Raw genomic sequence first — 23,401 nt, 5'->3', positions numbered from 1 at the left:
GAATGCCACAGTCACTAGTGAAATCCCGTCGTTATACGTTTTGCCACACGACAATTAATTTCATCGTTTGTGTTTCGTGTGTATAGCTTTGGCGAAAACCTAACTTATTCCGTTAAGATGTTCGTGAATTATTCTCATTGCCAAATTACTTGATATGGATATTGCTTTTTACGACTTTCATTCACATATTGTCATCAGAGAATTTACTTGTTGCATACACTTTTTTGTTTCATTTTCTGCGCCACATATATCACGTTTATCAGTTCCCGGACTTTACCATGGATTGTTTTCAGTACAAAAGAACCGAAAGGACAAAGAGGAATTTTAAAGCACCTTTTATTTTATATTGTTTAGAGCTTAAACTACTAGTTGATAGAAACATAATAGACATTGCTTGTCCGCCCTTAAAAACTACAGAGGATGAAAATTTCAAAATTTTAATTTGGACAAATAGATTTAATAAATATATGTTTCCTCACTGGTCAATTGTCAAACAACTGAGCAAACAATTTTTTTAAATAAAAAAGAAATATAAAACATATCAATAAATAAAGAACGTATCATTTGCAACACTAGCTGAAGGCAACAGAGCGACCATTTCGATTTTTTGCGCGAAGCAAGCTGCACGAGCATGTTTAACAACGCTCCGAAAAGTTTAACAATTGTTGCATGCGATGCTTTTTTTTTTTTTTTCACTTTCCACAGGAGGTAGATTTAAGAGTTCTTCTCTCTGATGCGCACATTGAGACAATAAAACACAAAAAATGACATGCTTCCGTCCTCCCCAATCAAGCCTTATTTCAAAGTTCATGGTAACCTTATTACTTTCCAATAAGCAAGTTTCAACTTCAGGCAAATTATTACTGTTAGTCTTTAAGAAGCTTTTCAGAAGAAAAGATCAATTGCATTATATTATTCGTTTCCATACAAGGCCTTCTCTGCCGTCGCGCATTTAATTTTCTACTCTTTCCAGGGAACATTTCAGAAAAAGATTTGAGCCAGCGATGTTCAGTTTTGGGCCACAATGAAAACCACTGCGTCAAGCAGTAATTGTGTTTTTATCCAATAAAGGTGTCCAGGTTTTTTTTAAAGCATTTTTCGACTTAGTTCGTGATCCCAGATGTTGTCTGTCATCCACAACAGAAGATTGAAACCCAAATTAACTGTGATAGCAGCTTGAAACGTTGTCTTTTTTTTCTGCGCGTCAGCGTTGTGTCAGAGCCGGGTCATTGCCAGATTCTTGTATGAACCAAGTTTGTCCGTAGCTGTTGACATAGGCATCAGTCTTAGGGCTTAAACTGTGGACTCCTACAACAAAAAGAAGAAGAATAAGAAATTTTCTTCCCTTTCTTCGATTCAGCAGAGTAGCATCCGAACTAGTAATCAGAAGGTCTTAGGTCCGACTCCTGATAAGAGCACTCGGATTTCTTTTTTCCGAGTATGCCTGTGTCACTTTCTAGAATAATACATCATTCTCAGAAGCGTTATTATTTATCTCATCCTGAACTCATTTAGCTGAGCTACTAATGGTTTTTTTTGTCGCCCTGTGTATTCTTTTCGTTATTGTCATAATCATTTTATGCTGCTACTTTGTAATTAATACAATCCGGGTAGCTGATCTGTTCTAAGGCTCGGGGAAATCACTACATTTCCATCATATAGATCGCGAACTCCAGCCTTTTGTCAAAAAATTTAAACATATGCATGTAAGACGTTCAGACTTACTAGCTTGGCATTATCTTTCATTTGTTTTACATGCCAAGCTTAGAACAGATTTGGTAGCTCACGTTGGATAAAGAGTCGCAACATAAAATGGTTGCAGTCTTAAGTCGAGACTTTCAAGACCGTCGACTATAACTATACATGTTCACGGGTCTCAGTTGTGTAATTATCGCGGAATTGAAGCGACGCGTTTTACCATAGATTGCCTCCTCATCATCCCGGAAGGCTGACGTTCTGGCGAGAAGCTGCTGTGCGTAGGAACCACCTAAAATAAATAACAATTACAGTGAGAACAAACAACAGAAAAAACAGACTTGCTGCATTAAAGGCTCAACAAGGTCTTGGTATTTTCGTTTGCTGCCATTCATGGTCCCTCGAGCCACGGCAATATACAAGGGCTGTTGATTTGATTGTTTGTAACAAACGAGGAAGAACGACTGAATCGATGGGGAATTTGAAATACGGCGGGTGAGAAACAGAGATCTGTTGATGAGCGATTGACAGTGAGTGTATGATTGGACACGATTGGGAGGTAGGGGGAGGGGATGAATGGCTTGACGGACAGGCGTTCTTCCTCTAGAAGCACTTTAATAGTTTGCTTCTTACTTGGAAAAGTCTGAGGTAACAAACATATTGAAAAAGCTTGAAAAGCTAGATATTTCTTTATTTTTCTATATAATGTACTTTTTTAACACACGAAAAGTTTTGTGGGAAGAAAGTCTGAAGATAAGAATTCTCAAGCGTTAGATAAAAGAATCTTAGATAGGAAAAAGTAAAGAATATTGTTGGTCATGGCAATGTTTCAAGGGGAATCTTTAAAAACGTTTGATGCCTAAATAAAGCAACCATGCATAACATAACAAATAGTTCAAATCAGACCGTAGTTTCTCTGGTCAGCGCCTGCTGCCCATCCGCTGCAGTTGTCAGCGGTTTTCCTCCGGAACTCATCTCTGTCAGTCGTTGATCAAGTCTTCCAAGAAGGCGAATGATGTTTTGTAACCTGGTAATAAGTACGGCATGAATTAAATGTTGGCAAACATTTTATTTATACTTGACAATTTTTCAAAAAGGAGCATGAAAGAAGTCTTCAATGCCGAAAGTAATTCATGTTGCTTTTGCAGCACCATCCCTTCAAAACCAACCAACCAACTAATCAACCAGCCATCCAATGAGCCAGCCAGCCAACCAACTACCTAACGTTTGATCTAGATACATAACAGAACAAAGTACTAGAGTTTTTATTAAAATAATTTCTGAGTTAGATTCTGCCGCCCTTTTTCGCAGCCCTTATCTTGTTTAATATTGTGATGTAGAGGTGGCCTCTCCAATAAGCCTGGTGGTTTCCTGAGGTCTCCTCGCCTAACAACTTGCTGTATATTTTTAATAATTTGTTATATACATAAAGGCAAACAAATGATGATGGCCGGAACGAAAAAATACATTAAGTATGAAAGAAAACAAATTGTATACAATCACAATAAAGGCCAGTAACACAATAAATCAAGTTGAAATTAATTTAAACGATTACTAACTTGTCCTCTTGTTGTTCGACCTTGTCCGTAAGTTTTGTGACCTTGTCGTTTATTTGTACCAGAGCAGGATTCACATAAGTCTGTTGAGTCGCTGTAACTCTCTTAGGAGAACCAAACTCTACTAACTGAAGAAAAACAAACGCAACTTAGCCAGTGGAGAAAAATTGAAACCCAGTTCCTGTAGCATGAACCTACTTGAATTAATACTACTCCCTCTGGGCAGGATGTTAGTCCATTGACGAATAAATACAAGCAGCTTTTTTCCGGCAACAATCTCGGTTGTTGCTGGAATATCTTCTCGTCCTGCACTTTTTAAAACAAATAAACTGAAAACTATTCTTCTGTAAATAATTTGGACTTTTGATTTGAATGTAAATGTGTCTAAGTTGTTTGTTTTAGGATCACTGCAAATAGTTTTAGTTTTTTAAGTATTGAAATGTGTTATTTTTATTACATTTTTATATTTCATTCATAACACCACATCAGCTGACCACATCTGCTCTGTTGTAATTTTTTATCGTGTATAAATGCAACTAACTAAACGCTAAAATGTCACCGGCGGGGACCATTTTCGGGAGGACTTGTAAGGCATGTTTTGATGATGCAATGATGTAATTATTCAGTCAGTCGGAAAAAAAGAAATTCGAGTTTTACTGACAGGAGTAGCCTATGACCTTCCGATTACTAGTTCGGATGCTCTGCCACTGAGCTACAGGAGACTTGTGGGAGCTAGGCATTAAACTAGGTTCTTGTGACTGAATAATACACCATTCTCATTTATTTACTTGGCTTAAAAAATACATTATCACATCTATTCCAAAACATTCCTTGTTTTGTGCTTAAGGGACAGCGATGCAAACAGTAAGAACACAACTTGGAGGAAGGGATATTTTTTTATTGGTAAACCACGAAGGATCCCGACGTTATTTTTTATATTCCTCATGGCACGATGAGTGTCCCACGCGTTTTCCCTTCCAATGTCCAAGAGTCTGATCTGTACAAGCTCACTGTTTTTTTAGGAAAACTTAAGCCATTAATTTTTCGTTCTGTTTGTAAATTCTTGTTGTGACGCTGTATTTTGAAATAAAGTGTCAATTAAACATATTCCTACCTGTCATTTAAGTGCACTTTACCTTTTGCTTCCAGGTTCGTTTTCTGTTGGGATAGTCTACACAGTATGGAACCCAGATTCGTCTTAAAACGTTCCTCGGCGTGGCTCGCTCTAATTCTAGAAGCAATTCAACCTTAAAGGGTGGAAAGCAATAAAATAAAAATTGGCCTTAAGACGAAGTGAGCTTGAAGATATATAAGGCTATGATGGCATCAACGGAAAGCATTTAGCCTGTCGTGTAGAGTAAGAAGTGTGTGTTGCATTGCTATTTATAACTTAATACTTTGGGATTGTAATTAGATCGAGTAAAAGCTTTAGCCACTAGTTGAAGATCATGCTGTTTTTGGTGATGTGATTGGCTAAAACTGACGTTAGATTGCAGAACAAAAATCGTAAAATTGTATTATCGAATACGAAACCAACCTGCATTGCATGTTGCTCCATTTTTGCGGACTGCAGAATTCTATTGACGTCACCTACTGAGAGACCAATCTACAGCAGATAAAAAGTACAATATACAGTAATAACGTTCACAAAGCAGCAACCTTTATGACCTTTAGATTTTCTAGCCTTTTTTTGATCGTTACTTCAGTTGGGTCCTCGCTAATTTAGCGTGTTCGTAACCTAACTTTTCTGCTGTGGTCTATTTAAATCAAAGCAGGAAAAAAGTCCAGTATGGTTTGTTAATTACCGGAACTAAAAATAAACGTGGAACAACTCAATCGTTTTCAAAACGTTTAGAAAGACAAGTTACGATCGAGATCGTTGTTTTTGAGGAGGGCGTGGAGGTCGGGGGATCAACGTCATCATTAATGCAAGCAAATTCATCATTACTTTTGGGGAATCACTGCTTTAGAGGTGATAGCGTTACTTAGGGGACTAAGCAGTAGTATTTTATCATTTGAAAATATGAGACGTTGGGAAAAGAAAGGGCAATAAAAATTAAAAAATTCGACAACATTTTTCTATGGGTTATACGTCATAAAATGTTCAAAACTCAAGTGGAACCACGAGCCGCAGACGAGTAGCTTCACTGCCAAGGTTTGAACATTTTTGGAGTAATTTTGTTGACTATAGAAGTATAAACCATAGAAAATTTATTTTTTTTACAATAATGTGGAAAAATATGGGCGGAATTGGCCTTATTTCCCTTGGGAAAGCGCGCGCGTTAAATCTGACGTCATTTATATCGTCTGCACCTTTGTACTAGTGAGCGTACGCAACAGGACGACTGAGGGAAGGGGACGGTGAAATATCGTTGTGTGACCAACAGTCATCTTAGTACCTTCACATTCTCAGGCGATTTTTGACTAACACTGGTGTTCTCTCCTCTGTGACAACCTGAAAGCCACCAGCGGTAGGAATGTTACAATTTAGAGTCATGAAAACTTGGCCGTCACGTTGGTCACACAAGGCGGTTTGCCGTCCCACCACAGCAGCCGTCCTGTTGCGTAAACTGAGACAATATTGACAGTTATTGTAAAAAGGGTGATTAACATATACAGCAAGACTAAACTGAGAACTATTTTCGTTACTTGGACCGATAAAACTTACGTTAACCTAGGAACAGGACAACACAACTTACCAAGAGATTCTTTATGATAATCGGCATACATAAACAGAAGATGATATACACAACATAACTTATCCAGGGGTAGGGTAGGGGCTGATACTTGAACACTGTGTGCGGGTACTTCATCTCACCAAGAATCAACATAAACGTAGTAAACAGAGAGTACGGGAGGGAATCAAACAGGTATACTGTCGAATTTGATCCATCCGATCCATCCTACGAAAGATTCGAGGAAAATAATGTAAATGCCTTTGCACTAAGAATGGGTTTTGTACTTTCTTTGTGATCTTTAAGACTTGAAAGTGCACTACATACAAGGACGAAATCGTTTATCAAATATGAAACATCTTCTTGGCTTACCCGAAATCGCTCGCGAAGTAGAAGGTAAAACGGAATTCCAAAAGCAATTACAAAAGGAATAAACAAAATAATGATCTAAAGAGGGGAAGAAAAAACAGCACAGTTAGGGATGACCATATAGATAAGGAAACAAATTGTAGGAAAGAATTATTTGCTCTCTGTTTTGCATGCTTTGTTCAGTGTACATACATAAAGCCGAGGCATCTATTGTCCTACCTTAACAAGAGTTCTGATTATATTTGTCATCATTATAATGTAAATACCAAACGTAGAAAATCTGAAATTCATAAAATAAAGAAGAGACGAAACATTTGTTAATTGTGCAAAACACGAAATGCTCCTTGAAAACAAAGATGAAAAAAAAATTATCAAATGGATTCTCAAAGGACAGAGCGATTCATTTCCTCCCGTGCGCCTGCAACCAAAGAACGTATTCAATAGTTTCAGGGAAAAACGATGGAGTTTCTTTTTGCACACTTAAGCCACTTATTGTAGAGTTTCCATGATGAAAATTGTCTCTTTTTGTTCTTTTGTTTGCTGTTGACCAAAACACACTGAAAACAGAAGAAAAGGTTTTCGTTTTGATTTCATTAACTCTTACTACAGGTAGCTGACACGTTTCTTGTGAAACTTCGAAACTTCCATTAGTCAGAAGGGAAAAAAAAAGAAAATAAATTGTGGTTTACTACAAGGAGAAGTTGTTTACCTTCTTAAATAAAGGACAAATATAACCCAGGCTATGAAGATTGCAGTTGCTGCTACAGCTTTGATGCTGTATATAGAATTGTCTTGAGTATGGTACAAGTCATGGTATTGAAACATGTACACAAGACTAGTCATGTATAAAAACCACTCCATCCAGTTATCTATCTTCAACAGGTATTTGAATTTCTGCAGGGACAAAGAGAACGCAATGTTATCTACTAATCGCACACCGACAAGCTTTAAATCTATCCATCTACACAGTTTTTACCTGCCTTGGTCAAATGTATAGATGTTTACACCGATATGGGGCAAGTTTGTTTATTTGCAGGGGAAAAGTAGTTCATATTTTGCTTTAGTGTGGCTGGAATACATGACTGTATGACAATACAAAGCGAGCATAAAAAAACTGATTAAGATAGATCGCTTTTTAAAATTACAGATTTTATAGTACGCAAGCACGAGTTTACACTTTGATAATAAGGTCTGAACAATTAACGCAGTTTATTTTTTATACAGCTACTTTAACCTAAGGACATTTAGCTTACGTGACGAGGCCGAAAGGTAGTATGGGTGAATGTAAATCGTTGGTACTTTGGCTGTGATGTCACGGTTGTCATTGCCAAAGGATGAATAAAAATACCATGAATGTTTGCCTTTGTGATTATTTTCTGTCAGGGTTGAGCTGTTACTGAGTTCGGTAAATTTAATGATAAATATTGCCCATATCACCTCGCACTCTTGTCGAGCATGATTTCTGCAAATGTTGTATGATGGAAAGTTTTTGGTGGTTATTTATACCGTGGTTAAAATAAAACAGCTTTTCGTGGTTATTTATACCGTTATTAAAATAAAATAGTTTTTGGTGTTTTTTTTCTGGTTGTGGTTAAAATAAAACAGTTTTGGGGTTTCGAGTCTACGTTACATTGTCTCACCTCATCCCATATTTGAAACACTTCTTTAAGAAGATGGAATAAGCTCATAACTACAATGGCAAACCGTGGAATATCCAACAAGCGACTCTGTGTTTTGCTTTCATTTTCCAGTAGCACGGTCATGCTGGTTAACATAACCAAGAATAAAATATAAAATCCAAGATTCATAACATAAGCCTTCCAGCCAACACTCCGCCTGAAATGGAACGCAAAATGACTGGCGTAAATATAACACTCAGAAAAATCACTTGTTAAGAAAAAGTTGAATGATGTTATTGCAAAACACTGATTATACTAATACACGATTACTTTACAAGCATTAGGATCAAGCTGATGAGATGATGTACTTAGAAGCGTGCGATTACAAATATGATACCGAAGTTTTTTCAAACGTTTCTTGGTTATAAAAACTAGAGCTGGATAACTTTATTTGTTATTTTTTATTTCGCCACTAACAAATTACATTGAAACAAAACAAAACAAATAACCATCAAATTTAAAAATATAGTTAACTATGAAATAAAAGTGATGGTATATTTCAAGCTTGGTGAATGAATGAGAATGATGTAATATTGTAGAAAGTGACAAAGGCATACTCGGAAATTAAAAAGAAATCCGAGTGCTCCTATCCGGAGTCGAACCTTAGACCTTCCGATTACTAGTTCGGATTAAACTGCGTTCATGCGACAAATAACCTGCATACTGCTAGGATTTGAACGTCGAACGTGTGGTCTATGAAATAAATGTCATGGTATATTTCAAGCCTGGTGAATAAATGAAAATGAAGTATTATTCTAGAAAGTGTGACACAGGCATACTCGGTATGCAGGATATTTGTCCCATGAACCTAGTTTAATGGCCTTAGCTCCCACGAGTCTCCTGTAGCTCAGTGGTAGAGCATCCGAACTAGTAATTGGAAGGTCTTAGGTTCGACTTCTGATAGGAGAACTCGGATTTCTTTTTTCCGAGTATGCCTGTGTCACTTTCTAGAATAATACATCATTCTCACTTATAGTTGACTAGGAAGCCGGGATGGCGCAGTGGTGAGAGCACTCGCCTCCCACCAATGTGGCCCGGGTTCGATTCCCGGACTCGGCGTCATATGTGGGTTGAGTTTGTTGTTGGTTCTCGTCCCTGCTCCGAGGGTTTTTCTCCGGGTACTCCGGTTTTCCTCCCTCCACAAAAACCAACATTTCCAAATTCCAATTCGACCTGGAAACAGTGGAGAGAAGAGCCACCCCGTGGATTCCACTGAAATTCCCATTTATTTATTTATTATTTATTACATATTTACGAATTTACATTACAATAAATACTACATTAAAAGCTATATTAACTGGGTAGACATGAACGAGAAATTACAGATATAACATAATTACACAGATTACAAAGGAAAGCATATCATGGATGTTGTATTTGCTGCGTCAATTTTTATTTTAATGATAACTGTTTAATGAAGGCGGTATTTACATATTTTGGTGAATTGAGCCTGACAGTAGCGTTTTAAAACACATTTTAAAAACTTGCTTTTAAACTTACATACGAGTTCGAGTAGCGATAGATATGACATGAAACATTTTATTGTAAGTGGATTCATCTCTAATTATTCATCATAGATGTTTTAAAAAATATATATCAGCAGTCCTATGTTGGAGAGCAATCTCTCGTACCGTGTCCTCAGGCTGTTTGGCCAGCGGTTGGTCGCCTGGAGACCAACCACTGACCAAAGAGACTAAGGAATTTGTGTCTGGAGATGAAAATGGCATAAGGTTGGTTTTAAAGACATAGTTCTATGTAATGTTAAAAAAACGAGCAGGAGTGTTTTATCGGGTTTAAAACCACGAGACGCAGCCGAGTGGTTTTAGACCCGATAAAACACGTGCTGCAAGTTTTTTGAACGGCTTCAAAACATTCCTGGAAAAGCGTGTGCCAAGAGAGTTCATAACAATGATGCTTTTGTGAACGTTGGAAATTAGCATACGAGAAAAACACCGCATACTAATAAGGAGTGTTTTATCAGCTGATAAAACACCGCGTACTAATAAGACGAGGTTTATCGACATAAATTCACTGCACGTGATGTATTATCGACCATTTGATAGGTCAATGGGCTTATGAATTATTAATGAGTTTTTGAAGTATATTTCCTAAATCTCCTCACCATTTAATGTTCATAATTGCACCGGTAACGGGATGCGACAAACAGTTAACTCTTTTATATTTTACCATAGTCTGCAAAGGAAATAACAATACAATTAAAATAATAACCAAGACGGTGTACTTTTCGTTTCATTGAAGAAAGGCATATTTGCCAATGGACCTCCACCCTTCAAAAGCTCTATTTTCACTGGACCCTTATAACCTGCGGCTGCATTGTTTTTAGGGCTGGGAACATTGTTCTGTTGTTCGTTCTCTTGTCTTTTCAACAAACCATATAAGACGCTGCAAACGCTACAGGTCGCCCCATTTTCACACCACACAATAGAGGTGTAACTGCAACTTACATGTAAGCTGTCGAGGTATTTCTTGGGATCGTGTTTTCTAAGATCCGGCATGCCTTGCAATAACATGAAGTCGTACGTTACCTGGAGAACAGAAGATATTTAAAATAAACTTTGTCTGTTAATTTGTTTTGGGGGTTCGAGTTAGCGGGGCTTTCCTGCATTTTACAGTCAACCCAGGTCACGCGTGAACAGTATTTCCAAGAATGAAATGAACATTCGAATTTCTCTCTGTAATGTCCGACGTGTGAACGGAATGTTGGACATTTCTCTGGAAATCGTTCCGAAAAAGACGCATTAACTGAAAAAAAGATTCAAAATACTTGGGAAACAATTGTTATTCTTGAAATATTCAATTTTGCAATGTAAAGAAAAATTCATAGCTTTATACCGTCAAAAAGCTAGGGAAATTTATACGGGAACTCTGAAATCTCGTTGGCGATTTTCAAAACTGACATGTAAATTTCAAAACTCCATTCAAATTTCAAAAATATCGTTCACGCGTGACCTGGGTTGACTGTAATATTTTTTAAATTTCCATTTTGGACCCTTTTTAAAAGTGATTTGATTACTTACCGAATAATCTTCACTCTTATCTTTCTCACCAGATTCTTCCACGCACTTGTCAAGAAATTTCTGGGAAAGAAGCACACAAAAAGGACAACACTGTGTTGGCTTATTTTATTAAACTGACAGATATTGTAGTAAGAGAAGTCTCTTTTTGACGAATTTAAAATATTAGGCTCAGTCTACTCAGTTCAGTGCAAGATGAATATTTTAAGAAAACATAAAACATCATCGGAAATATAAACGAATATAAACTGATCTTTTCTCTTAATCTTAAATTATTTCTTTCAAAAAATAAATATGCATGGCTAGCAACTGAAAAGGTGATGGAGGTATTTTCAGTCAGTGACAAAGGCGTACTCATTAATATCTTTTAGCTTCTTGCTTGATTTTCGTTATGTCGTAATGTGAGAGGAAAAGGAAAAAGTTTTTTATTTTGGGAGAAATATTGCACATTTTACATGTCCAGATAAAATATCTGGCGATTAAAAAGTAGACGTTTACGCTCTTGTTCTTGTTTGGCTTTAACCCTAATACCAGATATGGTATTAGGGAAAAGGTGTTGGATTTTTTACGTGCACAGGATTTATTAGCAATAGCACACCTCGGCGGCCAGTGGCATCTTTATAACAAGCCGTTGTAGTTGCGTTAAGCCTTCCTCAACACGATGACACATTTCTCTCCATCTAGTAAAGCAGAATTCAAAATGTATTAATTAGAGCAGGATTTGCTTGTGGTGTTTCCTGTTTCGCTCTACTGGGCTGGGCTTCTTTCATACGTGTTGTTCGTATGACAATTTAACATAGATCGGATCATCCCTACAGATTTTTCAGACTCACTCTATGACCATCTTTCTGTGCTTACCAAATTTGTAAAATATCAAACACGAGAAAGCATGTTCCATCAGATATCCAAACACTGAGAAGCAGGTTGAAAAGTCGAGGTGCAGCCGATTTTTTTTTTAAACGACTTCGACTTTGAGCGTTTGAAATGGCTTCTCAAATGATCAATAATTTTTGGAGAAATTCAAGACTAAGGTTACGTTGGCAAAATTTTATGGTAATTAAAAACACGTATCCAAACCACGGTCACAGATTGAAAGTGATTTACTTTGTTTTCTCTTGATAAATTTTTAATGCGTTTGAGAAAAAATATCAAAAACAAGAACTAAACGCGTGTCTTCTTGGCCTTTCTTGTCCGCCATGACCGGCTGTTCTCTTACCGTGGGTGGTCTGCGATGGCCAAAACCACTTGCTCTTTTCCTGCTTCTATGGCAACATCCAAAGCATTCTGGTTGTACCCGTTGTACGTCACGTTCTGGGATTCATGGGATAGCAAATACGTCACTAAAGCTGCATGGCCATTTTTAGCCGCCAGATGTAAAGCGGTGTCCTGAGGAGAGAGGGGAGGGTAAGTATCAACGTAAAGATTATGCAAGATTACACCTACTTTTGATTTTCTTGCATTGTAGATGGTTTGCACCCAGAAGTCTCAGTTGTTTGACAAGTGCAAAATAGGTACTAAATTTGCAAACTTCAAGAAACATTTGAAAATTACAGAATTTATTGTAGCGTTGACGAACTCCTCTGATTGTGTTGTTAATAAGCAGATGGTTAAGTTAAATTCTTTTTGTTTTGATTTCAGAAACAGTTTGTTACCATATAATATAATCTGATGAATCTGATGATGTATTTTATGTTTATTTTTCATTAGTTGGAAACACTTCAGGACTCTCTTGGCGCTTTTGCAATACTGTAACAATCTATATGGTCATGTAAATATAGCTTGTTGTTGTTGTTGTTGTTGTTGTTGTAAGTGTCAGAGTGAAAGTAGTAGCGATTATCGTCCAACAATATCAGTGGCTGTTGGTGACACTGACTGTTGCTGAATTACTGCATTCAAAAAATTGGACATAAAATCTTCGATTTTGCATGTTCCAAAACAAGCTGGATGAAAAAGGAATAGTATTTAATCTAAATGGAACCTTCGGAACTTCAACTGTTTTGAACTCTCTCAAGGTATTTACTCAAAAGAGTTACTATATAATCTTTCTAATGAAGGTTTCCTCACCTGGTCGGCATTATCCTCCACGTTGATGCAGTTAGGACTCGCAGTGCAGATGAGCTGAACACTTTTCAATGATCCTTTCGCTGCCGCGAAATGCAGTGGAGTACGTCCATCTGTATCTCTGAAGATAACGGTGGGGTATTAAAACAGGCCGTTTCTAAGACCTCTTCAACCGATTTTTATGAGCTGTAATGCGCCAATCAATTCGAACCTTCAAAATTCCCCCGGGCATACCCCGTGCGTTTGACCATTTTCCGTGACCAGAAAGTAGGGCATTTGACGGGAAAGGCCTTCCAGAAGGTGGGGGATTTGAACTTTACCTGGGTGGGGTAGGGAATTTAAACCTGAAGTGTCAAATACACGAGGTTCCTGATGCATCGTCGAGTTCAAGGGGGGAAATATCGCTTTGTGAGCGACTGGCTTTCCAAAAAGGGTCTCAACAAAAGGTATGTGAGGAAATTTGACAAAATGTGAAAGAACCAGTTTCCAAATAATGTATACCAGAAATTGAAACGTTTGTCTTTGGGGAGGGGCATTTGATCGTCAATCTGAATAAACATATTTATTCAATTTTCTTTGCTTGTGTTCTCTAGATAGGATAAGATAACTTTATTATATCGCATTCAGGGTATCTCTAATAAAAAATTGATAAAAAGCGTTATTATAAAAACTGAGATGTATCAGGCACATCATGAATCTGAAAATTTATATGTAAGAAGAAACCGATTTAAACTAACATAATTAGCTCTCATTAATTTATATACGAGAACATAATTCCGGTTTAGCAGTGGAGTTTTTCAACTTTTCTTAACCAAAAATTGCTTAAAACGTATCGGATTCATTAAGTCAGGTTAAGTCACGTTTTAAAATCTACTTGGAGACGGAAAACAACAGGATTACATCAATAAATCTTTGACAAAGTAGGATTTGTATTACGCGCCTTTACATCCCCTATTAAGATATGTGATAAAAACCAATGGTAAATCAAACGGTTTAGAATGCACTGGTGAGTTATGGATGTATTTGGGGAGGTTTTTTCAAGCGCAGCAGCAAGTTATGTTGAGTCGCTGCACTTTTTAAGCAGCCTCCCGCATTCACTAAAGCTCAATATCTGATTACACGCTGAGCCGTTTACCATTTGTTACATGAATGTAATTGTTACCTTTCTATAGTAGCCCCTCTGTCCAGGAGAAATTTCACAACCTTGTCTTGTCCGTTGGAAGCAGCCAAATGCAGAGGAGTGTGATCACTCAAGTTACCTACATTCATCAAACGAGTCTGCCGACCTTCCATCAGCTTCTTCACAATAGGAAGCCAGCCATGACTGAAAAATGAAACAAGAAGAACGTTTGTAAGATGAATAGTTCTTGAGAGAGGTATGAGCTATAATTAACGCTTTTAGAAAGTCAAACCTAAATTGAACTAAATTAAAGTTAACCAAACTAAACTGGGCTAAACTAATTCAACTTAATAAATTATAAACTAAACTAAACTAAACTAAACTAACCTCTAAACTAGCATAAACTAAGCAAGCTACGCTAAACTAAAATAACCAAATTTTGTTAAGCTAAACCTCTCCAGCTATCAATGCCAACTGAAAATAAAATTTCGAATACTTCTAAAACCTTCGCAAAAACGCTCCTGCCAGTAGAATAATTTATCTTTAGCTTTACCTTTAATGGCTCATAAAATAGGTTATCACTGAAAATTTTTTAAATTTCTTACCTGGCAGCTAAATGAAGTGGAGTTTCAAGTTTATTGTTCTTCAAGCTTGGGTCTGTTCCGTTCTTCAGGAGCAAAAGGACGCTCTAAAAAGATTCGTCCATCCTTGTTAAAATTTATCACATCTGAATTTCTGAATTTAGTCATAAATATTTTAGCTCGATACAAGTCTTCTCGTCAGCTTATCGATTAGTTACTTCAAAACCGACCAAATAGAATAGCTTGCTGTTTCCAAGGATACACTCCCAAGACCATCTTGGAAGTTTCAATGGGACGCGTAATATGTATTTAAGACCTAGTCCAGCAAAATTACGATTCACAACAATACTATTGACAGCTAAAATGTGAAAAAGGTACGGTGCATTAACTTTAAATAAAGTCTACCCAAGGACGTTAACGTCTCACGTGTTTGCTTCAGTTTTCTTGATCGTGATTTTGAGTTGCAATAGTCCATTTCCGAGTCGCTTTGAACCTAATTATTAAAGCGAGGCTAAGTGCAAAGTCTTTTATTATGAAAATTAGTTTTCACCCAAAGCAAACAAAACTAATTTCCATTTGAAAAGCTTTGCACTTAGTCTCGCTTTCATAATGAGGTTCACAGCAACTCGGAAATGGCCTATAGCATTGTAACGGTTTTACGAGGGCCCCCTTTGTTAGCAGAGGAATGGACCTTTTGCACTAACTGGTCACATGGTAAATAATCCGCCATAATGGATGGCAAAAAAGCTTGGCATCCTCCACTGGTACATCGACAACAAAGGAAAGTCAAACTTGACAGGTTGGAATTCCCTTGCGTTCGAATCTACTGCGTTCTTTTGCCATCCAGTATGGCTGATTTTGTACCACGTAACCAGTCAGTGCTAAGGCCCATTCAGTCACGGATGGGGTTATCCTAGACGAATATACACTACACTGTTATTTCAGTTAAATTTCACCTTGAGGAATCCTCCCTGTGCTGCATAATGAAGAGCTGTTGCACCTGTGCTGTCCTGTAGATTCACAAGTTTTAGTTCCTGAACGTGATGATCCTGTTTGACAGGTAAAACAAATTTGCAGAACAAGTGTTCAATAGCAAAGTGTGTTTGTCAAAAATAAACCAACCAACCAACAAACAAACAACAATAACAACAACACATTCATAAAACAACGTTACAAGTTTTTCGGACATAGGTTGTGTTTTCACTAGGCCAATTTACTAGCTGAACATTCTTTCTTGGTGATTGTTTACAGACTGACATTAACTAGTTAAACTTGGTATCTGTTTTTAACCCGGAATTTGAGCCGCTAAATTAAATATTCAAATTACAAAAGCGCGCAACTTTCAAAATGGCAGCAGACGAACCGCTTTTAATAGCTTCTTTTATGTTGATTCTCGCTATATTTATGCCAAAAAGAAGGGGTTTCTCTCAGAGGATGCGATTAACGTCTCTACAGATGAGGAGGATGCGACGAAATGTTGTCCAACGGCAAAACAACATTCACCGCCGTAAGTGCAAGGCCGTGTGGGCTTATCCGGCAAGACCACAGCTTTGGTTTTGAGGTATCGTTGAGGTCATCTGTCGTTTTTCTGTTTCGCAAAGTGAACCACGAGGCGAACTGAAACACAAAACTAGCGTCTAGTAAATAATATTGCCAAATTACTTGACAGGCGGCTGTCACTACGTGCAATGTGATTGGCTGCAGCATTTACCAGGACAAGTTATACCATCTCGCGAGGTAGTATAACTCTGCATGATTTTCCGGTCTTAAAGGCGAGTTAATCTCTTGTTTTCTCTCGTGAAAACAGCTTGCATTTTTAACTCGCTAAACAAAAGACGAACTGTTTTCACTGTATTTCCGGACTTTTCCGGCTTTATCTAGCTAAAATTGTCCTAGTGAAAACACAACCATAAGATAATATTTCTTGAAAAATTATTATTTTAAATGTTGAAAAAAAAGTTTTTCTAGTTTACCATGTACAGCTTTAAAATTTTTTGTCGTTGCTCTTGCTGTTGTCGGTTTCATGGAACGTTTCATAAGAATAAAGTTCAAAATAAGGCCTCGACGAGGATGGGATTCGAACCCACGCGTGCAGAGCACATTGGATTAGCAGTCCAACGCCTTAACCACTCGGCCACCTCGTCAGGTGAAAATATACCGGTTAAGTTACTTTATTCAAATGGCCTGGCCAAACAAAAAAACAGTGTTGAGAAAGCAAACGTGTGGCCGGTTATTGTCCTTTGCCCAAGATGCAAAGGACTTGGGATCAAATCTTCCCACCGAAAAGAAGGAAGCGTGCATTACATGGAACCACTCGCGTTTCAAACAAACATATGTGATTTCATATTCCTTCTTTCAAACATAACTTTTAAATCTTCCGTTCTTTTAAGGGAAAAATAAACGCCCAGAAATATGAACTTGATTTCAGTCCAGTGGTCGAAGTGTTTTCCTCAGGCTGACATCATTACTTTAATCAAAAAAATGTTCAGACGACTTTCCAAGGACAATTCTTTTTCCGTAGGTCCAAACAACGTAACCGAACATTTTCAATATTGCTGAATTTACGAGTTTTGAAATTTGTTAGAGTCAGCATGGAAGATAAAATGTACAGCCACGCTAGAAGTTAGTTTTTATGCACTCTTTACTCTCCTCGGTGCTGTTTTTGTTTAAATTGTATAATTTATCCCGAGGAAAATTGTTGTCTTCGAGTTCAATGAGTTAAACATTATTTACACATTACATCCTGTCCGAAATGTCCCAAGAAATCGTCCGAAAGATTTTTGACCGAAGCTAATAAGTTTACGGTCGAAAAATTATAAGGGCGAACATTTTTGTAGTAAAATAACATGTTTAAACGTCATCCGTTAAAAAGTCACTAATTTTACAAGTAAAAGGTCAGATCTTCCAGGAACGGACTTCAGTTTTACTGTTGCTCGTTTCTTGGCAATTTTAGTTATAAAAATATAACACAAAAGCAGAGCGCGACGAGGATGGGATTCGAACCCACGCGTGCAGAGCACATTGGATTAGCAGTCCAACGCCTTAACCACTCGGCCACCTCGTCAAGTGCAATTAATTTTGCTAAATTATTGACCTGGCCAAAGTAGACAGTAAAGTTGAGAAAGCAAATGTTTGGCTGTTTATTCGTTTGAGAAAGAAACAATTTGGATTTAAATCTTCCCACTTAAAACCCGGGAGAGTGTATTACATGGAACCCTAACCTTATTTTTATAAACAAGTGTAAATGGTGTTAATATGTAAAATAAATAGAAAAAATATAGACAAAATCGGTTGTGAACATGCACATTGTCGCACGAAATAGTAAATTACAATATGTTTACGTACTAAATGATTTGAATAGCTATGCATTGTCAAAATAGCTAGAGAAGTCCCCCACCCCAGCAAGAGGCATTAGTGCGTGACATTACCTTCAACAGCCGCTCGATGGTCTTGTCCTGCCCTACTGCCCAGTGCAGCGCAGTTCGTCTTTTTTCATCTTCACACGTGACGTCAGCTCCATTTTCTAATAAGAGTGACACAACCGCTGAACATCCATGAGCCGCTCCCAATAGTAATGGTGTGCACCTTTCTCGATCACGCGGGTTCAAATCGACTCCCTGTTTGGAAAATAGGATCAGCAAATGAAAATGTATTTATACTTGAAATAAAAGCAAATTTAAAGTTTGGGGAAACTTTCTATAGGAGGGGAGGGGTCGGTGAGGCATAAGGCCCAAGGGGAGGTAAACTGATATACGGTAAACACCCATCTTTTATGGTTTCCATGACAACACGAAAGGGTCTGTATTAATATAGCTAATTTACTTACATGATCCACAAGAAATTGGACAACACCGACATGGTTATACATGGCGCACCTACAAGAAAGATTACAAACATTTCAATTAGAAATAATTCGAACCCTTCGACTAGGCCACTTGCTTGGCAGACTTATTTTTATTCAGCAAGTCTGATTGCCGTGAACTGTGTTCATGTTTTGATGTGGCCAAGCGTAATCGTTGGGAGAATTAACTCTAGGGTAGTACAGTCAATTCCCGATAACTCGAACTCTCGCTAACTCGAACCTCGCGCTAACTCGAACCAATTTTCCTTTCCTTTCAGGTCATTTAACACTCACAAGTTTTTTAACCAGTGAGAGTGAAAAAGAGCATGAGTAATGAAATGACAAAAAATAAAATTATATAAATGTATACAGTGTTTACCTGTGTAAGGGAGTCATGGCTTCTTTGTCTACTAAAGCATATTGAAAAGCGGCTGGCTCGTGTTCGTACAAACACTGCAGGATTTCCAGTGCACCGAGGCGGCAAGCCAAGTGAATGGGAGTACCACCATCCATACGCTGGTATGACAACGAGCAAAAAGCAAAAAAGAAAAAAAATACACTGCTTTTATTGGCATAATCATCAATAAAAGGCTTTTAAAATCACTGACATAAAACATGAAAAGGCTGAACAACTTTCAAGTAAATGAAATTTCAGTACGCATTTGCAAATGAATTATACTTTGTCAACAGCGCAAGAACTTTGACTTAATCCAAGGACTTCATAAAACGCCTGTAAGCTGGTCCAAATTATATTATCAGAGCTAAAACTGACCAAAAGACTAAAACATATGGGTAATTGCCTTAGCCCGGCTTGAAAATAGTTTTGAGCAAGGGTCTATTATTAAACCCTAATTAAACGAGTTTTTTGTTTAATATTTAGCTCATAGCACAAGGAATCAAACAATGAAACTTACTGGATTCGAAAAAAATAACTTTTACTTTCAACTTTTCATATTTTTTAACATTCAAGTTTAATTTGCTTTACCACCCTTGCATGGCCGGCAATTCAGAGCAACTCTAATTTAGGCGGGCTAGGAGGGAACCATTTTTACATAAAAGACACTAATTTAAATACTTCGGACAATGAAATTAAGAATAAAAGTAAGAAAAAGACAGAATAAAAAAGGGTAGTTTAAATATTTATCAAAAGCAAATAGGACGAGACAATTTTATGGACTTCGTTGCTGTCACTATTTCCGAGATGGCTGCCAAAAAACTGACAAAAAAGCGGCTTGTTTATAAACTCACACAACGTTTAAACGACCAATTGTAAAAGCATAAAAATGTTACAACAACAACTTCTCTTACCTTAACAGCTGTTACAGAACAACCAAAGTCGAGACATAACTTAACTGCCTGAAAAATAGAAAGCCAAAAATTTATGCTTCGACATTAAGAAAAATGTATTAGAGAAGAAACTAGTTAAAACTATTTTTTACCTTACCTTCAAAACGCCGCTATCTATCGTAAGATGTAGTAAGGAGCTTCCTTCAAAGTCAACACCATACAGTAACTCTTGCTGTTGTTTTGCACCTCTCTGGACCTCGCTACCTGCGGTAGAGGAATATAATAAATACCCCGGATGTCTGATATTTGCGGGGCCGTTAGAAGTCGTGCAAATTGATGGGTAAAATTTTCACGGGATTCTAAGAGTAACCCGCTAAAAACTAAGAAAAAGACGAAAGCTTTCGTTTCCAAAAAAATAGCTTTCTCGTTCAATGCACACAATGATTATAAAAATCAAAAATATTTATCTGCTGTGACCACCACTTTTGTGTTATGGCAAGTATTTTGCTTTTTCATTTTGCAAGTAAAATATCACTTATTCGGGGAATGGAAATGCTTGTTTCTTGTGAATTATAATTAAAAAGAAAAAAAGTCAAAATCAAGGTGCGACGAGGATGGGATTCGAACCCACGCGTGCAGAGCACATTGGATTAGCAGTCCAACGCCTTAACCACTCGGCCACCTCGTCAGAATCCCTTTATCACTTTACAAAAATGTTTGCTGTCATTTTATCGCCTTTGCCTCAGTTTCACTGCTTGCATGTCATATCTTCTTGCCCTGTTTATGCTGATTTGCGGCTTCACGCCAACTTATAACTGTACGTATGCTAAGTGGAATGGTGACTTTGATTACATGTGAATGAACGACTTCCACTCAAATACGTTTATCCTTCTAGTATTTATACAACGGACGGTGTAAACCTCGCAATTGATTGGTCTAGAGGAGTTTGAGATTGAAGTACAGACGTCAAGAGCCGCAGGGAGTTCCTCGTAAAATGTTGTATAGCCAATCAGAACTTGCATTAGCCAATAGGCGTTTTCTCTTGTTAGAAATCATGAATGGCGCGATAAAAACTAGCTCAATCTCCGTTCAAATCATCACTACTACCATTTTTGACAATATTGTTATCTCTTGTAGGATAATTGGTATCAAAACAGTGTATAAAACAAACAGCATTTATTTGGCTGTGTATGAGTACTCTAATAACGCACAAAGGGCGTAACATCGAGGTAAGAACATCAGTCATGCTACGAGCCGTAGGCGAGTAGCGTACTTCTTTGTTCTCACCACGTTTTGAGAACAAACGCTCGACCAAATGGAATCGGCTTCTTTCAAGTATAGATATTGAAAAAAGGACCCGACGAACTATACAGCAAGCTGAGTGAGACATTGTCCAGCAAGCTGTTGTGATAGCTATTGCTAGGTTTTACAGTTATTTTAGTAAGAGCATTGACATTGAGGGAATAGAAAACGTCACATGGTATACATCTCTTGAAGAACAACGCCATGATTTCCGCAGAACCCTTCTGAGCTGCCACGCTAAGCGGGGTCATGTGATCTACTCCCCTAGCCGTCACTTTTGCACCACAGTCCAGCTGAAAAGAAAGTAAATAAGTGGACATATCAAATAAGTAGACAATTTTAAATATCAGGGATTAATAAGCATAAAAAATTATTGGAGTTAACAGGAGACACGTCATCTTTTATTAAAGAGCGTTTAATATTATAAACAGCTCATCTCTGCGAATAGGGCCTAGCCATTTCTGAGTTGCTTTGAACCTCATTATAAAAGCGAGGCTAAGTGCAACGTTTTTGTTATGTAAATTAGTTTTCATTCAAATGCAAACAAAACTAATTTCATATGAAAAGATTTGCACTTAGCCTCGCTTTCATAATGAGTTTCACAGCAACTCGGAAATGGCCTATTGGTGATCGAACTTACTAATACGCGACTTGGTCAAGACGCTTACAGCAACAGCACTTGAACTTGAACCGAACAGAGAAGTTTTAAACATTCTTCTTTCCATACGTTCTCCAGGCTTCCATGTCTTTGTCTTTCTCCATTACATTTTGCACGCAATTGAACCAGATTCCGGCAGAAATGAAATGCGCAATAGAAAAATTTTGTGTAGATCTGTGTAAACTGATAGGTCAAATGAAACGACAAACTCTTCTTTGGTTGATAACATTCTTACCAGTTTTTGACAGATTTCTAGCGCGTTTCTATGTTCCAGATGAGCAGCATTGTGCAGAGGAGTATATTTGTTTCTTCCCTCGATGTTAACATCGGTCGCCTTGTGGTACAGTAAGGCCTGGAAAGAAACAATCAAATTGCATTATGAACGGGCAGATTCAAATGTCATGAATACTGCTAAAAAAGGTTCCAGGTTAACATTTAAGAGTCAGTTAGCGGGAAAATAAAAATTGTGTGAAGTTCTCCTTGCAACTAATTGCAAACAGTATCACTATAAAAATTGTTATTCAAAGCTTAATAATTCCGACAAGTCAATCAACTATGTTCTGACCTTTTGAGGTTTAGCGATCGTCTTCAGTTCTATAATAGAGTAAAATGGAGGCAGGGGGAAGTAAAATTCGTTCAAGTTAGCAAGGAGTTCAAGTTAACCTAGTTCGAGTAAGCTGTTAGTAAATGACTGAAAAAAAAAAATGAAGTTAAATCCAGGGGAAAACGGAATTCTTCCAGTTAAGGAGGAGTTAGATTTTACGGGGTTCTACTGTACTTTAATTTTCTTCGTCTGAACCATGAGCTTTTTGAATTCACATTTACAACATAAGCAACAATAAATAGACTTGAACGTCTTCAAAAATCATCTTATTTTCCAGTCAGACATAAATCAGTATACCTCCACCACTTCCACGTTCCCAGTCCGCACTGCGGCGTGCAGGGGCGCCTCCTCACGGTGATCTTTAACGTTTGGGTTGGCATGATTGTGGAGAAGATATTTCACCGTATTGGCCTGTCCTGCAGATACGGCACAGTGCAGGGCAGTCTTACCATAACTGTCTCTTTTGTCAATATCTGCATTGAAGGTGTATGACAGGATATGTCAAAGATTTACTTGTAAAATGAAAAACAATGTAGCAGGTTGATCTGTTGTTGTTGTTGTTTTTTTTACACAAAATTAAACCAACGGATCTACATATCATTTCTGGTTGTTTTCTTTTTACCAGCGCCAAAAGTAATCTGAAACTATTTACCACCCTCTGACATCCCGAACGCAGTGTTGTAAACGAGTAGGAACTGGAACTAGTGAAAATATTTATTTGATTTTTCGGATTTGAGTGTGACTCGAGGGATAACTAGGAACTCAGTTATCTCTGGAACGTCAAGTCTAAATGTAGCGGAGTTTTATCTTGTACGAGTAAGTAGCGGAATTCTTTCTCAAGGAATGTTATCTTGCAAATTCCGCGTTTATCTGCGTGTTAAAAAGTTTGGTCAATACTGACACGCTGATCGGACACTCTAAACGCTGAACATCAGGAA

At 37.6% G+C, this 23,401-nt stretch overlaps 1 protein-coding gene and 3 non-coding genes across 6 annotated transcripts in view; all 4 read right to left on the bottom strand.

Moving 5' to 3' along the window:
- Positions 1–319: 319 nt before the first annotated feature.
- LOC146469919 (transient receptor potential cation channel subfamily A member 1-like) overlaps positions 320–23,401 on the bottom strand; it is a 35,004-nt gene continuing 11,922 nt past the window's right edge. For all 3 annotated transcript variants that reach the window (XM_085122757.1, XM_085122756.1, XM_085122759.1), the window contains exons 3-30: positions 22,761–22,936; positions 22,095–22,211; positions 21,386–21,494; positions 20,057–20,163; positions 19,921–19,968; positions 18,992–19,128; positions 18,598–18,646; positions 18,200–18,388; positions 15,728–15,820; positions 14,796–14,878; positions 14,233–14,394; positions 13,074–13,191; positions 12,226–12,395; positions 11,608–11,689; positions 11,013–11,072; positions 10,440–10,520; positions 10,097–10,167; positions 7,936–8,131; positions 7,005–7,189; positions 6,515–6,575; positions 6,299–6,373; positions 5,951–6,154; positions 4,789–4,857; positions 4,388–4,498; positions 3,255–3,379; positions 2,602–2,722; positions 1,919–1,987; positions 320–1,308 (exon numbers count right to left, since the gene is read on the bottom strand). In XM_085122757.1, coding sequence (XP_084978883.1) covers positions 1,294–1,308; positions 1,919–1,987; positions 2,602–2,722; positions 3,255–3,379; positions 4,388–4,498; positions 4,789–4,857; positions 5,951–6,154; positions 6,299–6,373; positions 6,515–6,575; positions 7,005–7,189; positions 7,936–8,131; positions 10,097–10,167; positions 10,440–10,520; positions 11,013–11,072; positions 11,608–11,689; positions 12,226–12,395; positions 13,074–13,191; positions 14,233–14,394; positions 14,796–14,878; positions 15,728–15,820; positions 18,200–18,388; positions 18,598–18,646; positions 18,992–19,128; positions 19,921–19,968; positions 20,057–20,163; positions 21,386–21,494; positions 22,095–22,211; positions 22,761–22,936 — 3,083 coding nt within the window. In that variant the 3' untranslated portion in view covers positions 320–1,293. The remainder of the gene's footprint in view (positions 1,309–1,918; positions 1,988–2,601; positions 2,723–3,254; positions 3,380–4,387; positions 4,499–4,788; positions 4,858–5,950; positions 6,155–6,298; positions 6,374–6,514; positions 6,576–7,004; positions 7,190–7,935; positions 8,132–10,096; positions 10,168–10,439; positions 10,521–11,012; positions 11,073–11,607; positions 11,690–12,225; positions 12,396–13,073; positions 13,192–14,232; positions 14,395–14,795; positions 14,879–15,727; positions 15,821–18,199; positions 18,389–18,597; positions 18,647–18,991; positions 19,129–19,920; positions 19,969–20,056; positions 20,164–21,385; positions 21,495–22,094; positions 22,212–22,760; positions 22,937–23,401) is intronic.
- On the bottom strand, positions 16,834–16,915 carry Trnas-gcu (transfer RNA serine (anticodon GCU)). Its single transcript has one exon. It is a non-coding gene; the product is annotated as a tRNA-Ser (tRNA).
- Positions 17,754–17,835, bottom strand: Trnas-gcu (transfer RNA serine (anticodon GCU)). The gene has a single exon. It is a non-coding gene; the product is annotated as a tRNA-Ser (tRNA).
- Positions 20,506–20,587, bottom strand: Trnas-gcu (transfer RNA serine (anticodon GCU)). The gene has a single exon. It is a non-coding gene; the product is annotated as a tRNA-Ser (tRNA).

This window comes from Pavona decussata, unplaced genomic scaffold (genome assembly GCF_977016875.1).
Source record: "Pavona decussata unplaced genomic scaffold, jaPavDecu1.1 SCAFFOLD_115, whole genome shotgun sequence".
NCBI classification, from domain to species: Eukaryota; Metazoa; Cnidaria; class Anthozoa; order Scleractinia; family Agariciidae; genus Pavona; species Pavona decussata.
The sequence above is the reverse complement of the archived record's forward strand: the minus strand, read 5'-3'. Positions and strand labels throughout refer to the sequence as shown.